This window comes from Trichechus manatus, unplaced genomic scaffold (assembly GCF_000243295.1).
Source record: "Trichechus manatus latirostris isolate Lorelei unplaced genomic scaffold, TriManLat1.0 scaffold00024, whole genome shotgun sequence".
Classification (NCBI taxonomy): Eukaryota; Metazoa; Chordata; class Mammalia; order Sirenia; family Trichechidae; genus Trichechus; species Trichechus manatus.
Window position 1 is genome coordinate 22,195,778 of NW_004443960.1, and position 17,699 is coordinate 22,213,476.

The following is a 17,699-nucleotide window of genomic DNA, read 5'->3' on the forward strand; positions in this document are numbered from 1 at the left end:
TGTGCCTGCCGCAGCACTAGCTAAGAGCTCAGTGGAGGGGGGATAGAGCCTTCGTAAAAGAATCAAACGTCACCTTTAAGCTGTCTGAATACTTCCAGTCTCCTGCCAGATGAATAGGATCAGAGAGGGTCATCAGCAGCAAACACAGGATAAGTCTGACTCCATCACTAAGGAGTGATAGTGCTTTGAATCTCTTGGGTCCCTGATTGATCTGGTAGAAGAGCCCTCTAGTGGTGAAAATGAGCAATTGTATCTAGGCTTTGAAGCCATTTCTACGCACCCGTGTACACACACCTACGCATTCAATTGAATGAAAGGATGAGGTCACCCCCTAGTAAGTGGGGAGACATCATCGGGAACTAACTGACGGCCTCCCTGCCCCCTCACTCCCACTCCAGTCAGGTGTTCTGATTTGCTGCAAATGCAGGTTCAGGACTTCCCACACTCTGTGATCAGTATTGGCCCCGGGCAGGAATTACACAGGATGAGCCTGCCTCACCAAGCCAAAGTCTCAGTATAAAGCTCTATTCTTGCAACATGTGTCCTTTTCTCTTATTCAGATTAATTGCCCATGTCCCGACCCAGAACTGTCACATTCATCTGCCGAGCTCCTGACCCTTTTTCCCCAGTGTCCCACCTGAATGCCTGATTCTTTCTGCTGGACCTCCTGGACACCACACCCTGTCTGTCTGGGCTTTTCTGACAGAGCTGAGGGGGTGGAGATGGAGCTGCTCTTGTTTTACGGAGGATCTGGTGAATGGAGTGATGGGGGGAGATACTCTCTCTAAGCCCAAAATGCACTGAGCTTTCATCCACATGGCCCTGCTTTGAGAGAAGTCCTTTTCACCTCTATTGGATTAAGGGGAAAACCGAACAGATCCTGAGAGGGCTATTTTGGTCACTTTGAATTATTTCTTATCGTTTACGTTTCTGAGAGTCAGAAGGGAAAATTCCACTAATTTAAAAAAAACTATCCCCAGAGAGATCAACTTCACCTGCATGTTACACATGGCTTTTTCCTGAAAAAACAGGAGTCAGGACAGGACATCTTACTGACAGGCAATTTTTCCTTTTTCGGTGGGAGGGGGAAACACTAAGTAACTTGTAGAAGGTCTTGTGCACCTTTGCCCATTATCTCCTGTTATTCTCTTAGGGTGTGGCTAGCTGTGGTCCTTGATCGGTCTTATTTTGGACATTTGGTAAATTTTCAGTATTTCTACCTCCTGCCCGCAAACCAGCCTTTGTGAACCATGACACACGCCTATGCAACTAAATGCACATATATACACACCTACGTATTCAAACCTACACTACACCTACACACAGGTGCATACACACACACACACACACACACACACACACACACACATGCACACAGCTATTCATATGCAACAAACACCTTCATATGGCCCACAACACTATATGCAAGTGCATACCTATATTTACATACCTGCTTCACTTCCACTATAAATCCACGGGCATTCAGAACTCATAACTAAACTGAGCATAGCACAGGTATACGTTCAAACAAACTGACACTGAAATCACACTTTCAACCCTATGCAGGCACTTGCATGTATAACTAACACCAAGAACAAAGTCTTTCAGTGATCTTAATGCAAAAATAAAAGTAGCAAAGTTACCTAGAAGTTGTGAGTTGTACTTGATAACTCTTTGGTATGTTGCTGCTACTTAGTCATCTGAATAAAAGCTTTCAGAGATGGCACCATGGGAGTAGGTGTGTCCGTGATGATATCCCATTACATGTTTTTCCCAGTTAAATAACATTCAGACATTACAGTTGGTTGTGGACACCTCAGGGACTGTAGAAACGACTCACACAGCCTCACTTCCAAGTATCTGACCACTTGTCATCAGTCACTTCATGCCATAGAGGAAAATAATACAGGCAATTCTGTGGACTAATCTTAGTCAACTCAGTGTGTACCCAGTATAAGCCAGAATTCCAGTTCCAGTTGCCATCAAGTCCACCCCAATTCATGGTGACCCCATATGTGTCAGAGTAAAACTGTGCTCCATAGGGTCTTCAAAGGCTGATTTTTCAGAAGTGGATGGCCAGGCCTTTCTTTTGAGGTGCTTCTGGGTGGACTGAAACCTCTAACCTTTTGATGAGCAGGCAAACACATTAGCCATTTGCACTACCCAGGGACTCCATAAGCAAGAACAGATAGTAATAAGAAGCTAGTTCAAGGCTGATCTTTTGCAGTATTGGCTCTTTCTGAGAGAGTCTCGTTAGCTTTCAGGTGTGCAATCTTATTTGCACTCTGGACTAATGAGGAGAGCAGACCTCCCCTCCCCTGCCTCATGGTCTGCCTTAGCCAGGAATGTTTACAAAGGAGCATCCCGGGGACCTTTGGAAAGAACCTGACAGTCTCAGTGACCCCGCCACCTTGAATCCATTACCCCCTCATATGCAGGGGTGTTAAAATATATAAGAGGTGTATCCACAGGCCCAAACCTCACACATTCTGCCCAAAGTCCCTGTGAGGTGTACAACAAAGTCTATATCCATTTGGCTCCTTAGGTCTTTTAGGAATACACGATCATATGTATATGAACAGTTCCGGGTCTAATCTGAGCATGGTGTCTCCGGTGTAAACCACCAGCTCCAGAGAAAGGAGGGTAGACATATTGGTTTGTTTTCTGGGGAACCAAATTGAGACAGACTATACACAGATGTGACAACACTTTTTGCCCGCCCAAGTGGGCCATGGAACCGTCGCCAGGATCCACTGGTCCCTTTAAGAAGACTCGGTCTTTTTCGGGTCTTCTCTCTCCCCAGTGGGCTCCAGAGGCACCCGCAGCAAAAGGCAAACTTGCCTGGCTCATTGGTGGGGGAAGAAGCCGCGCTGGGTGGGAGCTGAGAGAGCGCCAGAGTGCGCTGCGGGCTTCTTTCCCCTTCCCCTTTCCTTAACCCTTCGCGGAAGCGAAGGGACAGAGTCGTGCTGCAGCGCCAAGGAGCCGGGGCGCTGACTGCCCTGGGCTCCCGAAACTTTGCGCGGAGCGTGGGCTTGACTGAGCAGAGCGGAGCCGGCTGGCTACCCTGGGAAGCGACGAGGGGAAGGGGGTGGACAGTCCCTTCAGCACCGCAGGTCTCCAGCCCGAGCGCTAGAAAGGCGGGGGTGCAGCCGCAGAAGCGGAGCTGTCCCTTCAGCACCACGGACCTTAAAGCCTGGGCGTTAGGAAGGCGGAGGCGGGGCAACAGGCTGGGAGCTGTCCTTTCAGCACCGCAGACCTTGCCCTCCGATGAAACCACCCGGCCCCCGCCCCAGGACTCTTCTCTTTTCTCCAGTTTGAGCGGGGGTGTCGGGAGCAGGCGGAGAGCTTTCCTGGGAGGCTGGGGAAGCGGTGAACACTCTTCTCAGCGACTCGCCTCCCAGCAGTGCTATTTTTTGCCATCCGCCCTCACCCCCAGCACACGCGCTCGCACACACACGCACGCACGCACACACACACAGACCTCTCTGGATTTCTGTGCCTCGAGTCTCCCGGGGCTGTGAGGAGCCAGGCGCATCGCAAACCGAGCTGGCAGCTCCAGGCACCGGAGCCATGCCCTGCACGGACCCTCATCCTTACCAAGCTCGTGAGGAATGAACGGAACCCAGGGACCCTCAGAAGGCAGCGGTGATGTGGACCAACCCCCTGGAGGCTGCACCCTTCCGAGGGCCATAGGCAACCCAGGGAACTGGAGAGAGCTCCAGACAGGAAATCCCACCTCTCCCAAAGTCCCCGTGGATACTGACAAAAGGAGACCCGAATTGTTGGAAGAGCCTGCCCTAGGTTACCCAGCTGCAGAGTGATTTTTCCCTCTGGCACTGACCCTCCCCCTCCAACTCCCAGCCGTCCAGAGTACCATGAAGAATTATGAGGATGTGTGACAGAGGTATCCAGATGTTGATCACTACTGTGGGAGCCTTTGCAGCTTTTAGTTTAATGACCATTGCAGTGGGCACTGACTACTGGTTATATTCCAGAGGTGTGTGCAGGACTAAATCTACAAGTGATAATGAAACCAGCAGGAAGAATGAAGAAGTAATGACCCATTCGGGGCTGTGGAGGACCTGCTGCCTAGAAGGTATTTACAAATTCCTGTCAATAGCTCCAAATAATTTAGTTTCTGGTATTTTGATGGGTGTTTGGGACAGATGGAGGCCGTGATGGGGAAAGAGGAATAGTTCCCACTATTGCTGAGAATGTGCAGGTGTCCAGACTCTGTTCCCAGTAAGACTGATGCTGTGTGGGATGAAGGCGTTGGGTTTTGTTGATCGTTTTTGGTATCAGCTTCATGAGAATGAGATTTCTTGGCACTCTAGGCAGCTTCTGCAGTTGACAAAAGTCTTAAAATCCATAATCTTCAAATCCCAAATCCCTAGGCATATTGTGAACTGCTTTGATCTCTGGCTTGTGATGGGGTCTTTAGCTTTGCTTAAATTGAATTTCAGTGGTCATGGGAAGGGAGTGAGAGAGAAAGGCAGAGGAGGAGAAGGAGGAGGAGAGACTCCCTGACCTGGCCTGGCATACTCTGAGATATTTCCTTATTTCTCAACACAGTCTTATCAGTTTCTTCTGAGTTTGGTCTAACTAGATATTTTCATGAACTTCCATTGCCAGCTACTCCCAGGGTGACATATCAGATACCCTCCCCCACACACATATTTTAAGAAAACTTCCTTATTAATGCATATGTCCGTATTTTGGATCCAAAGAAAATGGCAATATTGGTATTTGGTATCTGCTTGTCCTCTTTCTTGCATCATCCCCAAACCCAACAAATATATTTCTATAAGATTGATATTCCCAGAATTGAAGCTTATACCTTCTAATTCTAAAAATCAGAGGGTTCTATCTAAATTATAATGAAGAAGACAGACCAATTTTAGAATGTAAAGTCCTTGGGTAGCCTGTCTCACTACCAAACTCGCTTTTGCAACACCAGGAGTCACTCCCAGCATCATTGGGCACGGCAATGTCTGGATTTCAGTGGGAATAAACAGAAAGATAAAGAAGAATATCAAAGCTCTTGGGAGTCTGAGGGCCTGAGGGAAGTCACTGGATTAGAGAGGAAATAGGGAGTTTTCTCAGGTTTCTGAGGCATCTCAGGAGCTTGTCACAGTGATGGGCAAGGAGACCTGGGTTTCCTCTATGCTCCTCTCCCTGCTTGCTATTGGTTCTTCATGCCTGCATTCCCACTGGCTGGCATTTGTTAGGGTTTCTTGGGAACCTGCCTTTATGTAAATCGCTTAGGAAATCATGCTATGACATCACTTGCTAGTATAATATTGCATCATTCCCTGGCCTTCTTCCCATGTGCTGACACCCTGAACAACCACTCTCCTGACTGTAGCACGACTACAATTGATTCTATTTCCAATGCAGATTTGCAACTGGTGGGAAGCCCAGGTATGAAAAGATTACATTAAATACAGCAAGGATCACTGTGCTTGAAGTCAGAAGACCTGGGTAATGCCATAAACTATCTGTGTGACCTTGGCTGAGACATTTACTCTTTCAAACCCTTGGTTTATTAATTTGGGAAATGATTAGTTTGGAATAGGTGGTCTTGAATTAGCACATCCAAAACTCATACAGTATCCAGTGTACTGGCAGAAATTCTATAATAATTCCTCTCTGGACATGGACAAAAATCATAATATTTGTGATCAGGTATGTTGGAGTCATTCAATCACCTTAGAGAAATTCCAGAATTTCCTTTTCCTATTAACAACAAGGAAGTGAACTATCCTTTTAAAGCTGTCATTTGGTGGATGTTTTGATGCCTACATGGTTCGAGGAATGACATTAAAAATCTGAGGTGCTTTCAAAGCAAAAATGGCACAGATATATACCATGTTTCAGTGACTTCCAATTCTTCTGCCTCTTGAGACTAAACCTGGGAATGCACAATTAAACACCAATTTTGGCTTCCCCTATAATGCTCTGTGAAAGAAAAAAAAAATGTACCAGAGAAGTAGTGAGGTCTAAAATTCCTAAACCCTTGTTCAGAATTTCTCAGCTGATGGTTGATCTCACATCCAACACCATGCCTTACACCTACAATTTGTACAAGGAATTGGAACTCCACCTAGGCATTCCGGGCCATAGTGGGAAAAGGGAGAAAGTGAATCAAGAAGGAATTGAATAAATCTAAGATGTGTCCTTGGGCAGATGAATTCTTTTGAGAACAATTTGTTGCTGTCTCTCCAAAATTTGGCCCAGTTATTTTTTTGTTATCTTTATTGGTGTATTAAATACAGTAAGATGCCCAAATCTTAATGAATCACAATGAATTTTTAGCTATGTATACACCCATATAAATCAACACCTAGATGAGCCTGGCTAAAATTTGAAGCCAAGATTCTTCTTCATGTACTGAATACATTAAGGAATTTACAGGAGCCTCTGATTTGTGCATGAGAAGACATGTGCAGTAGACCACATCATCCTAGGCATTTTCGTCTTCTGCTGGAATGAAGGTTTACAGCCATCTCCTTTTGGCATTTCCTGTCTATCCCAGAGCTTCAACATCCTCATTTTCTGGTTCTTTAAGTGTCAGAGGATAACTGGGGAGCTTATAGCTCAGTTTTCTTAGAGATCAAATTAAAAGAGTCAGTTCTTCTATACTTTTTTTTTTCACTTCTTTTTCCCGAACAATTTCTATATGTATAATTCAGTGATACTGATTAGATTCTTCATGTTGTACAACGATTATTACTATCTTTTTCCAAACTGTTCTCCCACCATTAACACAGGCTCAATGCCCCCCAAACAAAAACTTCCCCTTTCCCTCTCCTTCCCACCCTTGGTAACCACTGCTTATCTTTAGCTTCTGTATATTTTCTTATTTCATAAAAGTGAGACCACGCAGTATTTGTCCTTTTGTGACCGACTTATTTCCTTCAGCATGATATCAAGGTTCATCTGTGTTGTGGCATGCATCAGGATCTTCCACACTTTTTGAGAGTCATGAGAGAATGTTGCTATTTTGTCCACAAGAAGATTATGCTCAGGAGGGACATGACAGCTGTCTGCAAATATCGAAGGGCTGTCATATGGAAGAGAGATCTGAAATGTTCTTTGTGGCCTCAAGGGTGTAGAAGAAGGAGCTAGAGGAAAACAGGTGTTACCTCCATATAAGTAACTATGCAATGTGGAATGGCGAGTTTTAGGAGACGATGAATTCTACACCACCGAAGATATTCAAATGTCAGAAGACTATATCACTTGTTCCCAAACTTGGCTAATCATCAGAATCACATGCAAGGCTTTAAAAAAAAAAAAAAAAAAGATTCTCAAACCCCACACCTAGATTCTTTGCTTCCATAAGTCTGGGGTGGGTGTCTGGAAACAGAATTTTTAAAAAAGCTCCCCAAGCAATTATGATATTAAAGCCAGAATTTATCGAGTATTTACAATGGGCCTAGGGGTGTCTATGTGTGTTAAGGAGGATCACAGCCCTCAAGTGAGAGGAAGGATGATTCCAATTTTCATTTCTGTAACCCACAAGAATGTCATTCGTATGTAGCACTTACTATGTGGTAGCACTGTTCTAAGTATTTTTAAAAATTAGCTTTTCATCTTCAAGGGAGCTCAGTGATGTAGGTACCATTATTACCCTCACTGTACAGGTGAGGAAACTGAAGCCCGGAGACGTTCTATAACTTGTCCAAGGTCACACATCTAAAGGCAGCAAAGAGCTGGAATTTGAACCCAGGCAATACTTAGCCTAAGCCATACTGACTCTCCGAGCATTTGCTAGAGAATGTTAGTTCATGCTCTGGTGGATAGTTTGTTACTGGTACAAGCATTAGCTCTTGAGAATGTCGAGACACACTGCATTTTCCTTTCCAAAGGCCCAGATCTCAATCCACTCAGCATGCCCGTGCAGTATCTGCAGGGGCTCAGGAGCCACCAGACAGGCACAAACTTAACATACATAGACACCCCCAAGCCCATTGTAAATACTCAATAAATGAGACAGGCATGTCTCAGCAAAGGACATGCTTTGAATGAGAAAACAATCGACCTATGTAGAAACACCCACACTGAGAAACCCAAACGAATGCCTGACTCATTATCTGGAAGGCACGCGACGCATCCACAAAGTAGGGCCCCAACCTGCTGCGTGCTTTCAATGGCAGTGTGTGAATTAGAATGAGAACATGTTCAATATGTGACTCTCTCATTAAGAAAACCTCTTGGAGTCCTAGATACAATCAAAGCAATGCATTTAGATAGTAGAAAAATCCACTGGCTTAGTAGCAAGGAACGCTGGGTGCTAATCACATCTCTGTCACTAACAGTTATGTGAATCGTGCATGTTATTTTCCTCCTTGGGACCCCAGTTGACTCTATTCTAAAATGAGAGCTTCAGATAACGTTAGGGAGTAACAAGCCCAGTTGTCCACAAGGACTAGGCAGGTAATGTAAAGTGTGAAACAAGAATTTCAAAGTCACCTTAATTCTATTGGGCAGGGGGGTGGGGATAACAGTACAGGTAAGGAGATGAGTGCTAACTGAAACTTGGTCTCAGTGTGGGGACAATAGGGGATAGTGGGGATGTGGCAGATTAGAGAGCACGAGTCCCATCTAAAGGGCAACGATTACTTGGCTTGAGTTGATTTTTACCCTGAGGAAATGTGCCCCAAATATGGCCCAATATTCCGAGTAAATAAAAGCCACTTATCCATCCATATTTTTATGTAAAATCTCTGGATTTTTAAAATGTTGACAACTAGTTCAACTTTTTAAAAACACTGCCCCAGACAAACCACACTCACCTTGTAGTTGAATCTGGCCTGTGGGTCACTAGTTTTGAGCCCTGAAAATTATCTAAGAGACTCTTTTAATCCAAATTTTTGATCTTTTCACATTTGATTCCTGAATTACTCTTTATTACTCAATAATCACTTTTTGGCTCATTAAAAATTATCTACTAATAAAAGAAAGCCCCTGAAGAATTTTAGGATGAGGAACTAAAAATTATGGAAAAGAGGTTCAACCAACTGCAATTTCTGCCACAGATGGACCTGGATGTCACCAAACATCAGGCTGAAAATCTGAAAAAAAAAAAAAAAAAATTAGTCAGTCATTAGAAGTTTCCCCATATTTCCAAATCTCCAGATGGTTGACTCTTCTCAGCCAGATGGGGTTCCAGCTTTATTTATGTGTTCAGAAGCTTTTGGGGGAAGCTGTAAGGATGTGCTTGAGGACGAGATTGAGAGAAGGATGTGACATTTGTTGAGCATTTTCTATGTGCCAAGCTCTGTGCTAGGTGCTTTCAGGTATGTTTCATATCTCATATCTCCCCCAGTAGAACATAAACTTTATGAGGGCAAAGATTCTCGTCTCTTTCGGGGACTGATATATATCCCTAGGGCTCAGAAACAGTGCCAAGTAGTTATTTCTGCCCCTCTAGTCCTGGCTTGGAAACTCTGGTGGCATAGTGGTTAAGAACTACGGTTGCTAACCAAAAGGTCGGCAGTTCAAATCCACCAGGTGCTCCTTGGAAACCCTATGGGGCAGTTCTACTCTGTCCTACAGGGTCACTATGAGTTGGAATTGACTCGACCACAAAGGGTTTGGTTTTTTTGTTTTTTTTTTCCTAGTCCTGGCTTTAACGTTGCATCTTCCCTTCTATTCCCTCAGAATGCACCGGAACTCTTACTGTCTTCCCTACTCCTGACTCCTTGTTCCTTTCGTTTCACTCTTTCTTCTAACCCCTAAGGCCCAGAGGCAGACAGGAGAAAAAGGTGGGCTGGAAAAGGAAGGATGGGAGGAAGTGACTACAGTTGGGAGCAGGATTGTTTGTGGGGCTGATCAGGATTGGAGATGTGGCAGAGACTGGAGTATGAATACAAATAACATTCAACCAGAACATGACGGTGTAGCCACACTGGTGGTTAAAATGTTGAAATACTTCCCTCTATGTTGGCAAATAGCATCTGGTCCAAGCCCCTGACTACCCCCCTCCACCAGTACAGCTACCCTAGCTTTTCCTAGGACATCCCAGACCTCCATAAGATCTGTCCAGTAAAGGATTAAGACCTGGCACAGCAGGGGCCACCATGTCGCTGCCCCAGCCCTAAGGTAGCGTCCATCCTGACTGGCTGGTCTTGTGCCCTACTAATTGTTAAATATTTTGACTCTTACTACTAGTTGATCATTATTGATAGAAAGGACCTACTCTTCTTCTGTCTGTCTCAAGCCCAGGCCTCTACTGTCTGATTCCAGGATTCCACCCATCTTAGGAGGTAGATGCTCTTAAAATACCCCTATTTATTTCATCACTTGAAATTTTATTTTCTGGATTAGAATAGAGGCAAGTGACCTGAATTCCAAGGTTGGGAGACCAGTGTGAGTTATTAGCATGAGTGAGTAGTGTGTGTCAGGAAAAAATCACCCGTTGCTGTCGAGTCTGTTCTGACTCATAGCGACCCTATAGGGAAGACTAGAACTGCCTTATAAAGTTTCCAAGGCTGTAATCTTTATGGAAGGAGACTGCCACATCTTTCTCCTGTGGAGCAGCTGGTGGATTCGAACTGCTGAACTTTTGGTTAGCAGCCAAGCACTTAACCAGGGCTCCTCAAGAAAAAAATAAGAGTATCACGCAGAAAGAGAACTAAATCCTTTTAATGTTCTTATAAAGCAGTGTCTAACAAGCTTACCTTAGGGGCATCTGATTCTCTAGGGGAATGTAAGTTTGTTTGACTTTGCTTTTATTATAGATTAGGGTCCAGTTGCCAGATGTTACTTTGTATAAAACTGGGAGATGTACATGAATGTTTTATTCAGTAGAGGTGCAAAGATTTCTGTTCATTAGAGGAGATAACCCCAAATATTGGGGACTTACTGCCCACTGGGGCATTAATCAGTTTTATATCTAATTTAATAATCTTATTTCAGAATTTCTTTTACTGAAGAAATATACACAACGAGTGTGTATAAACTCACTGCAATCGAGTTGATTCCGACTCATAGCAACCCTATAGGACAAAGTAGAACTGCCTTATAGGGTTTCCAAGGCTATAAATCTTTATGGGAGCAGACTGCCACATCTTTCACCCTTGGAGCAGCTAGTGGGTTCGAACCACCAACCACCAGTCAGTAGCCGAATGCTTAACCACTTTGCCACCAGGGCTCTCCAATGAAACCAGTTCTTCTGAGGTTAAAGAGCAGCCTGGAAAGCTCCCAGGTCACTTTTCTCCCCAACCCTGGCTCTACCTATGATCACGCCAGAGTCCACTTTTTAAAAGACAGGCCGTAGAAACAAATGTGCCTTTAACAATTTTTGAGAAACCACAGAGAATACTGCATAACAGCAGCGGCTTTGGAATCAGGTAGACTGGGATTCTTACCTGAATCCTGCCATTTACTGGCTGTGAAGCCTTGGAAGTTGCTTAATCTCTGAGCCTTGATTTCCTTACCTATAAAATGGGGAAGTGAAAGTTGCAAATGCTTTCAACTGTTTCTCTTTTAATTCTTCTTGTAGCTCCTTCATAACTCTGAATAATGTGTTGACGGTTAGTTGTTTTTTTATTGTGGTAAAATACATATAACAAAACATTTGCTATTTCAGCCATTTTACATGTACAACTCAGTGACATTAATTGCATTCCCCATGCTGTGCAACCATCATCACTACCGGATACCAAATTTTTTCATCATCCTTAATGGAAACTCAGTACCTCTAAGCAATGACTCCTCCTTTCCCCCTCCCACCCAACCCTGATAACTGCTAATAAACTTTGGTCTCTACGAACTTGACTTTTCTAGATATTTCATACAAGCAGGGTCATACGATATTGTCCTTTTGTGTCTGAATTATTTCACTCTGCATAATGTTTTAATATTCATCCATGCCGTAGCTTGTATCAGAACTTCATTTCTCTTTAAGGCAGAATAATATTCCATTGTAGGGGTATACCACACTTTGTTTATCCATTCATCTATTGGTGGACTCTTGGGTTGTTTCCTTTTGGCTATTGTGAATAATGCTGCAATGAACATTGGAACACTGGAACAAGAACAAGTATCTGTTTGAGTCCCGCCTTTCAGTTCTTTTGGGTATATACCTAGGAGTGGAATCGCTGAATCATATGGTAATTCTATATTTAACTTTCTGTGGAACTACCAAATTGTTTTCTATAGCAGTTGCACCATTTTACAACACCACTAGCAATGGACGAGGGTTCCAATTTCTCCACGTCCTCGCTGACCATTAGTTCTTGATTCATTCATTCTAAACACTAGCCATTGACTTCCTGCTTAGACAAATGACAAGTTAGTATTCTTATACCACTTCTGCCTCCTCTCCTCCATTTCCTTCCAATATTTCTGGCTCCTCAGTGGGTTATCTCTGGCTCCAAGAAGAGTCATTCATGAAGACCGAAGGTGACTGGAAGAAAGAGAAACTGGCATCTTATTCCTGGGCTGGGCAATTGTTTAGGCAGCTTATCTGCTCATGTGCCTACCTCAACAAGGGGGCTGGAGGGAAATAGCAGGGCTGAGAGAGGGAATGGCAATGGGGCAGCCTGTTTGGAATGGCAAGGTTTTGTGAGTCGAGTGGATCTGGTAGAAGATAGCTAAGAGAAGAGCCAATGTTATTCGCAATGGAGAGAGATTGAAAGCATTCCTTTTGAGAATGGGAATCAGACAAGCATGCCCATTATCACCACTCGTATTCAATATTGTATTGGAAATCCTAGCCAGAGCAACAAGATGAGAAAGGGAAATAAAGTGCATCAAAACTGGTAAGGAAGAAGAAGTAAAACTATCCTTATTCGCAGATGACATGATCCTATACATAGAAAATCCCAGAAATTCCACAAGAAAGTTACTGTAACTAATAGAAGCATTCAGCAAAGTGACAGGGTACAAGATCAACATACAAAAATCAGTTGGATACCTCTACACTAACAAGGAAAGCTCTGAAAAGGAAATCAAGAAAACAATACCATTTACGGTAACCCTCAAAAGGATAAAATACCTAGGAATAAATCTAACCAGGGACATAAAAGACTTATACAAAGAAAACTACAAAACACTACTGCAAGAAACCAAAAGGCACCCCCATAAATGGAAAAACATACCATGCTCATGGATTGGAAGGCTTAACATTGTGAAAATATCAGTACTACCCAAAGCAATCTATAGATAAAATGCAATACCGATCCAAATCCCAACAACATTATTTTATGAAATGGAAAAACTAATCTCCAACTTTATATGGAAAGAGGCCCAGAACAGGTAAAGCATTATTGAAGAAGAACAAAGTAGGAGGCCTCACACTTCCCAATTTCAGAACTTGCTACCCATCCAGCTATGGACAACTGATCTTTGGAAAAGGGTCGAAGTCCATTTAATGGGGGAAAAATTGTCTCTTTAACAAATGGTGCTGGCAAAACTGGAACTCCATTTGCATAAAAATGAAACAGGATCCATACCTCACACCATACACAAAAACTAACTCAAAATGGATCCAAGATCTAAATGTTAAACCTAAAACCACAAAGTTCCTGGAAGATAATATAGGGACAAAGCTAGGAGTTCTAATTTATGGCAGAAATAGACTACTAGTCATAACGAAAAATGCACAAACAGCAGAAGATAAACTAGATAATTGGGACTTCCTAGAAATTAAATACGTATGCTCATCGAAAGACTTCACCAAAAGAGTAAAAAGAGAACCTAGAGACTGAGACAAAAATTTTGGTAAAAACATACCTAACAAGGATCTAATCTCTAAAATATATAGAAAACTTCAACACCTCAACAATAACAAAAAATCCAATCAAAATATGAGCAAAGGACATTAACGGACGCTTCACCAAAGATGACATTCAGGCAGCTAACAAACACATGAAGAGATGTTCGCAATCTTTACCCATCAGAGAAATGCAAATCAAAACTACGATGAGATATCATCTCACCCCTGCAAAAATGGCACTGATCAAAAAAAGAGAAAACAACAACGTGTGTGTGCGAGGTTGTGAAGAGATTGGAACACTTATACACTGCTGGTGGGATTGTAAAAGGGTACAACCACTATAGAAAATGGTATGGTGCTTCCTCAAAGAGCTAGAAATAGAAATACCATATGAGCCAGCAATCCCACTACTAGGTATATATCCTAGAGAAAAAAGAGCAGTGATGAGAATAGACCTATGCACACCCATGTTCATTGCAGCATTATTCACAATAGTAAAAAGATGGAAACAATCTAAGTATCCATTAACAAATAAAAGGATAAACAAATTGTGGTACATATATATAATGGAATAGCACACAATTATAAGAGCTTGGCTGCTAATGAAAAGGTCAGCAGTTCGAATCCACCAGCTGCTCCTTGGGGTCATTCTACTCTGTCCTATAGAGTTGCTATGTGTCAGAACTGACTTGACAGCGAAGGGTTTGGTTTGGTTTTATAGAGAATAATGAGCAGTCTGAAAACCATCTTATAACATGGATGAATCTGGAAGACATTATGCTAAGTGAAATAAGTCAATAACAAAAGGACAAATAGTGTATGATACCACTTTTACAAAAAGTTAAAAATAGGTTTACACACAGAAAGCAACATTCTTTGATGGTTACCTGGGATGGAAGGGGAGGGAAGGAGAATCACTTACTAGATAATAGACATGTATTAATTCTGGGGATGGGAAAGGCAATACTCAGTATGGGGAAAGCCAACACAAGATGACCAAAGCAAATGAAGATACTGAGAGTTATGTAAGAATAAAGGACAACTACGGTAACTACTATACCATATACAATTCTGCAACAACAGTAATAGCAATCAAAAAATTTTGAGTGCTTACAAAGGTACATATGTATGCTATATAGATGGGGGATGGTATATGGGAAGGCATGTGGGTGCATATATAGGTATAGTTGTGGGTATTTGTATACACATATTTGTATGAGCTGCATGTATATTCATATATATAATGGAGCACATAGTGGGCTCAGCTATGGAAACTTCTTAGACACATCCAAACACCTCATGGGACTGAGTTACTGAGTTTGAAAGCTAAGGACCATAGTCTTGGGGGCCGTCTAGGTCAACTGGCATAACATGGTTCTTAGAGTTAATGTTCTGCATCCTAGTGTGGTGAGTAGTGTCTGGGGTCTTAAAAGCTTGCTAGCGGCCATCAAAGTTACAAGTATTGATCTCTTCCCATCTGGAGCAAAGAATAATGAAGGAAACAAAAGACTCAAGGAAGCAATCAGTCCAAAAGACTAATGGCCCACACGAACCACAGCCTCCTGTAGCCTGAGACCAGAAGAACTAGATGGTTCCTGGCTACCATTACCAACCGCTCTGACCAGGGAAATAATAGAAGGTTCCTGTTAGAATGGGGGAAAAATGTAGAACAAAACTCAAATTCATAAAAAAGACCAGACTGATTGGAATGATACAGACTGGAGGAACCCCTGAAACTATTGCCCTAAGACACCCTTTTAACATGGAACTGAAGCCACTCCCAGAGGTCACCTTTCAGCCGAATAATAGATTGGCCTATAAAATAAACAATAACACCTGTGAGGAATGTGCTCCATACAACAATCAACTATATAAGGCCAAACAGGCAACATTTGCCCAAAAGCAAAGATGAGAAAGCAAGGAGGAGCAGGGAAACTGGAGGGATGGAAATGGGGCAGCCAGAGTGGAAATGGGGAGAGTGCTGACACATTGCAGGGAGAGCAACCGAGGTCACGGAAAAATTTATGCATGAATTTTTTAATGGGAAACTAATTTGCTATGTCAACTTTCACCTAAAGCACAATAAAATGTTAAAAAAAAAAAAAAAAAAGAAGAAGAAGAAGACAATAGCTGAGAGAGAGCAGCCCATTAGGCAAGAAAACCCTAGTCCGGGCTGCATTATGTTTCCACAGATGTTGCCCTTGATTGTTCCCTAGCCTAGGAGTGAAGCAGGGGCTGAAAATCAACCTGTGCTTCACTCACCAAAACCACACCTGTTAGTCCAGAACTGTGTGCATCCAAAGAAAGGAGGGCCTTTTATAAATGTTGACAAGATGTTGAACAGGCTAGCTGCAGTCCCCAGTATCATGAGGCAACAGGTTGCCAATGATGGGAGTCCAGGGGGGATGGGAAAAGCTGGACCAGAGACAGATGTTCCATATCACGGAAGCGTGTAGTGGGAAGGCCCCACCCACCAGAACCAAACCAAACCCATTGCCATTGAATTTATTCCAACTTCATGGCGACCTTACGTGTTACAGGGTAGAACAGAGCTGTAGGAATTTCTTGGCTGTAATCTTTATGAAAGCAGATCACCAGGCCTTTCTTCTACGATTCCACTGGGTGGGTTCAAACCACTAACCTTTAGGTTAGTAGTTGAATGCAATCCATTTGTGCCACCTAGGGACATGGAAAGCCCCACAGAGCCCTCTGATAACCCACATATGTGTCCGCACAAGACAGTAGGCATGCAGATGCTCGCCACACAGAAAGAACTGGCAATCGGTGTTAGCTTGAGAAGCAATAACGAGGAACGAAAAAGGTGTGCAAACTCACACAGTTAAATGAAGTGACATTTTGGCTTTTTCTTTCTTCCTGCTCCCTGCCACAATGTAACAGAGGAGCTAGAATCTAAAAGATGAGAAGGAGGGATAGAGCTTTGATTCAGATATGCAATTGGAAGTTTTAACAACCAAGAGTGAGTGGAAAGTTAGGAAATCTTGCCCAAAATATCATTAAGGAAATGATGGTTGGATGTAACACAGTTGAAAGCCAAAATGAAACTGTTGCATGTTTATACCCCACTAAGTTGAGACTCATCAAGAAACAGGATCTATGTCGTCCATGCTTTGTCTCTAAGAGTCTAAAAGTGGAAGACTCGATGGTGTATATATTGCTATGATACGTAACTGTATCTCAGGAGTTGGCAAATTACATTCCATGGGCCAAATCTGGCCTGCTGCCTAGTTTTGAATGGTCCATGGCCTAAGAATGGTTTTTTTTTCTTTTCAAATTAATACATTTTATTTTTTTTAAAGCCATTTTAGGTTTACAGAACATTTAACAGGTAGTACAAAGAGTACCAAACCTATGGGTTTTGGCAAATGCATGATGTCAGGGGATATATGTGATGTCATTACAGTGTCATAGAGTATAGTTTTACTGCCCTAAAAATCCCTGTGTCCCACCTATTCATCCTATTCCTTTCCCCCACCGCCACTCCAAACTCCTGGCAACCACCGATCTTTTTACTGCCTCTATAGTTTTGCTTTTTCCAGAATGTCATAGAGTTTGAGTCATAAAGTACGTAGCCTTTCAGACGGGCTCTTTCACTTATCAATATGCATTTACGGTTCCTCCATGTCATTTTATAGCTTGGCAGCTCACGTCTTTTTATCACTGAATAATACTCCATTGTATGGATGTACCACAGCTTATCCACTCATATATTGAAGGACATCTTGGTTGTTTCCAACTTTTGGCAATTATGAATAAAGCTGCTACAAATACTTGTATGCAGGTCTTTATGTGGACTTAAGTTTTCAACTCATTTGGGCAAATGCCTCAGAGTGCCATTGCTGGATCATATGTTAAACCTATGTTTAGCTTTGTAAGAAACTGCCAGCTTGTCTTCCAAAGTGGCTGTCTCATTTTGCATTCCCACCAGCAGTGAATAAGAGTTCCTGTTGCTCCA

The 17,699-nt window shown here is 42.8% G+C and overlaps 1 protein-coding gene across 1 annotated transcript in view; it reads left to right on the top strand.

Annotated features, from left to right (window-relative positions):
* Positions 1 to 2,707: 2,707 nt before the first annotated feature.
* CACNG3 (calcium voltage-gated channel auxiliary subunit gamma 3) overlaps positions 2,708 to 17,699 on the top strand; it is a 101,279-nt gene continuing 86,287 nt past the window's right edge. The window contains exon 1 of the mRNA XM_004373343.2: positions 2,708 to 4,096. Coding sequence (XP_004373400.1) covers positions 3,886 to 4,096 — 211 coding nt within the window. The 5' untranslated portion in view covers positions 2,708 to 3,885. The remainder of the gene's footprint in view (positions 4,097 to 17,699) is intronic.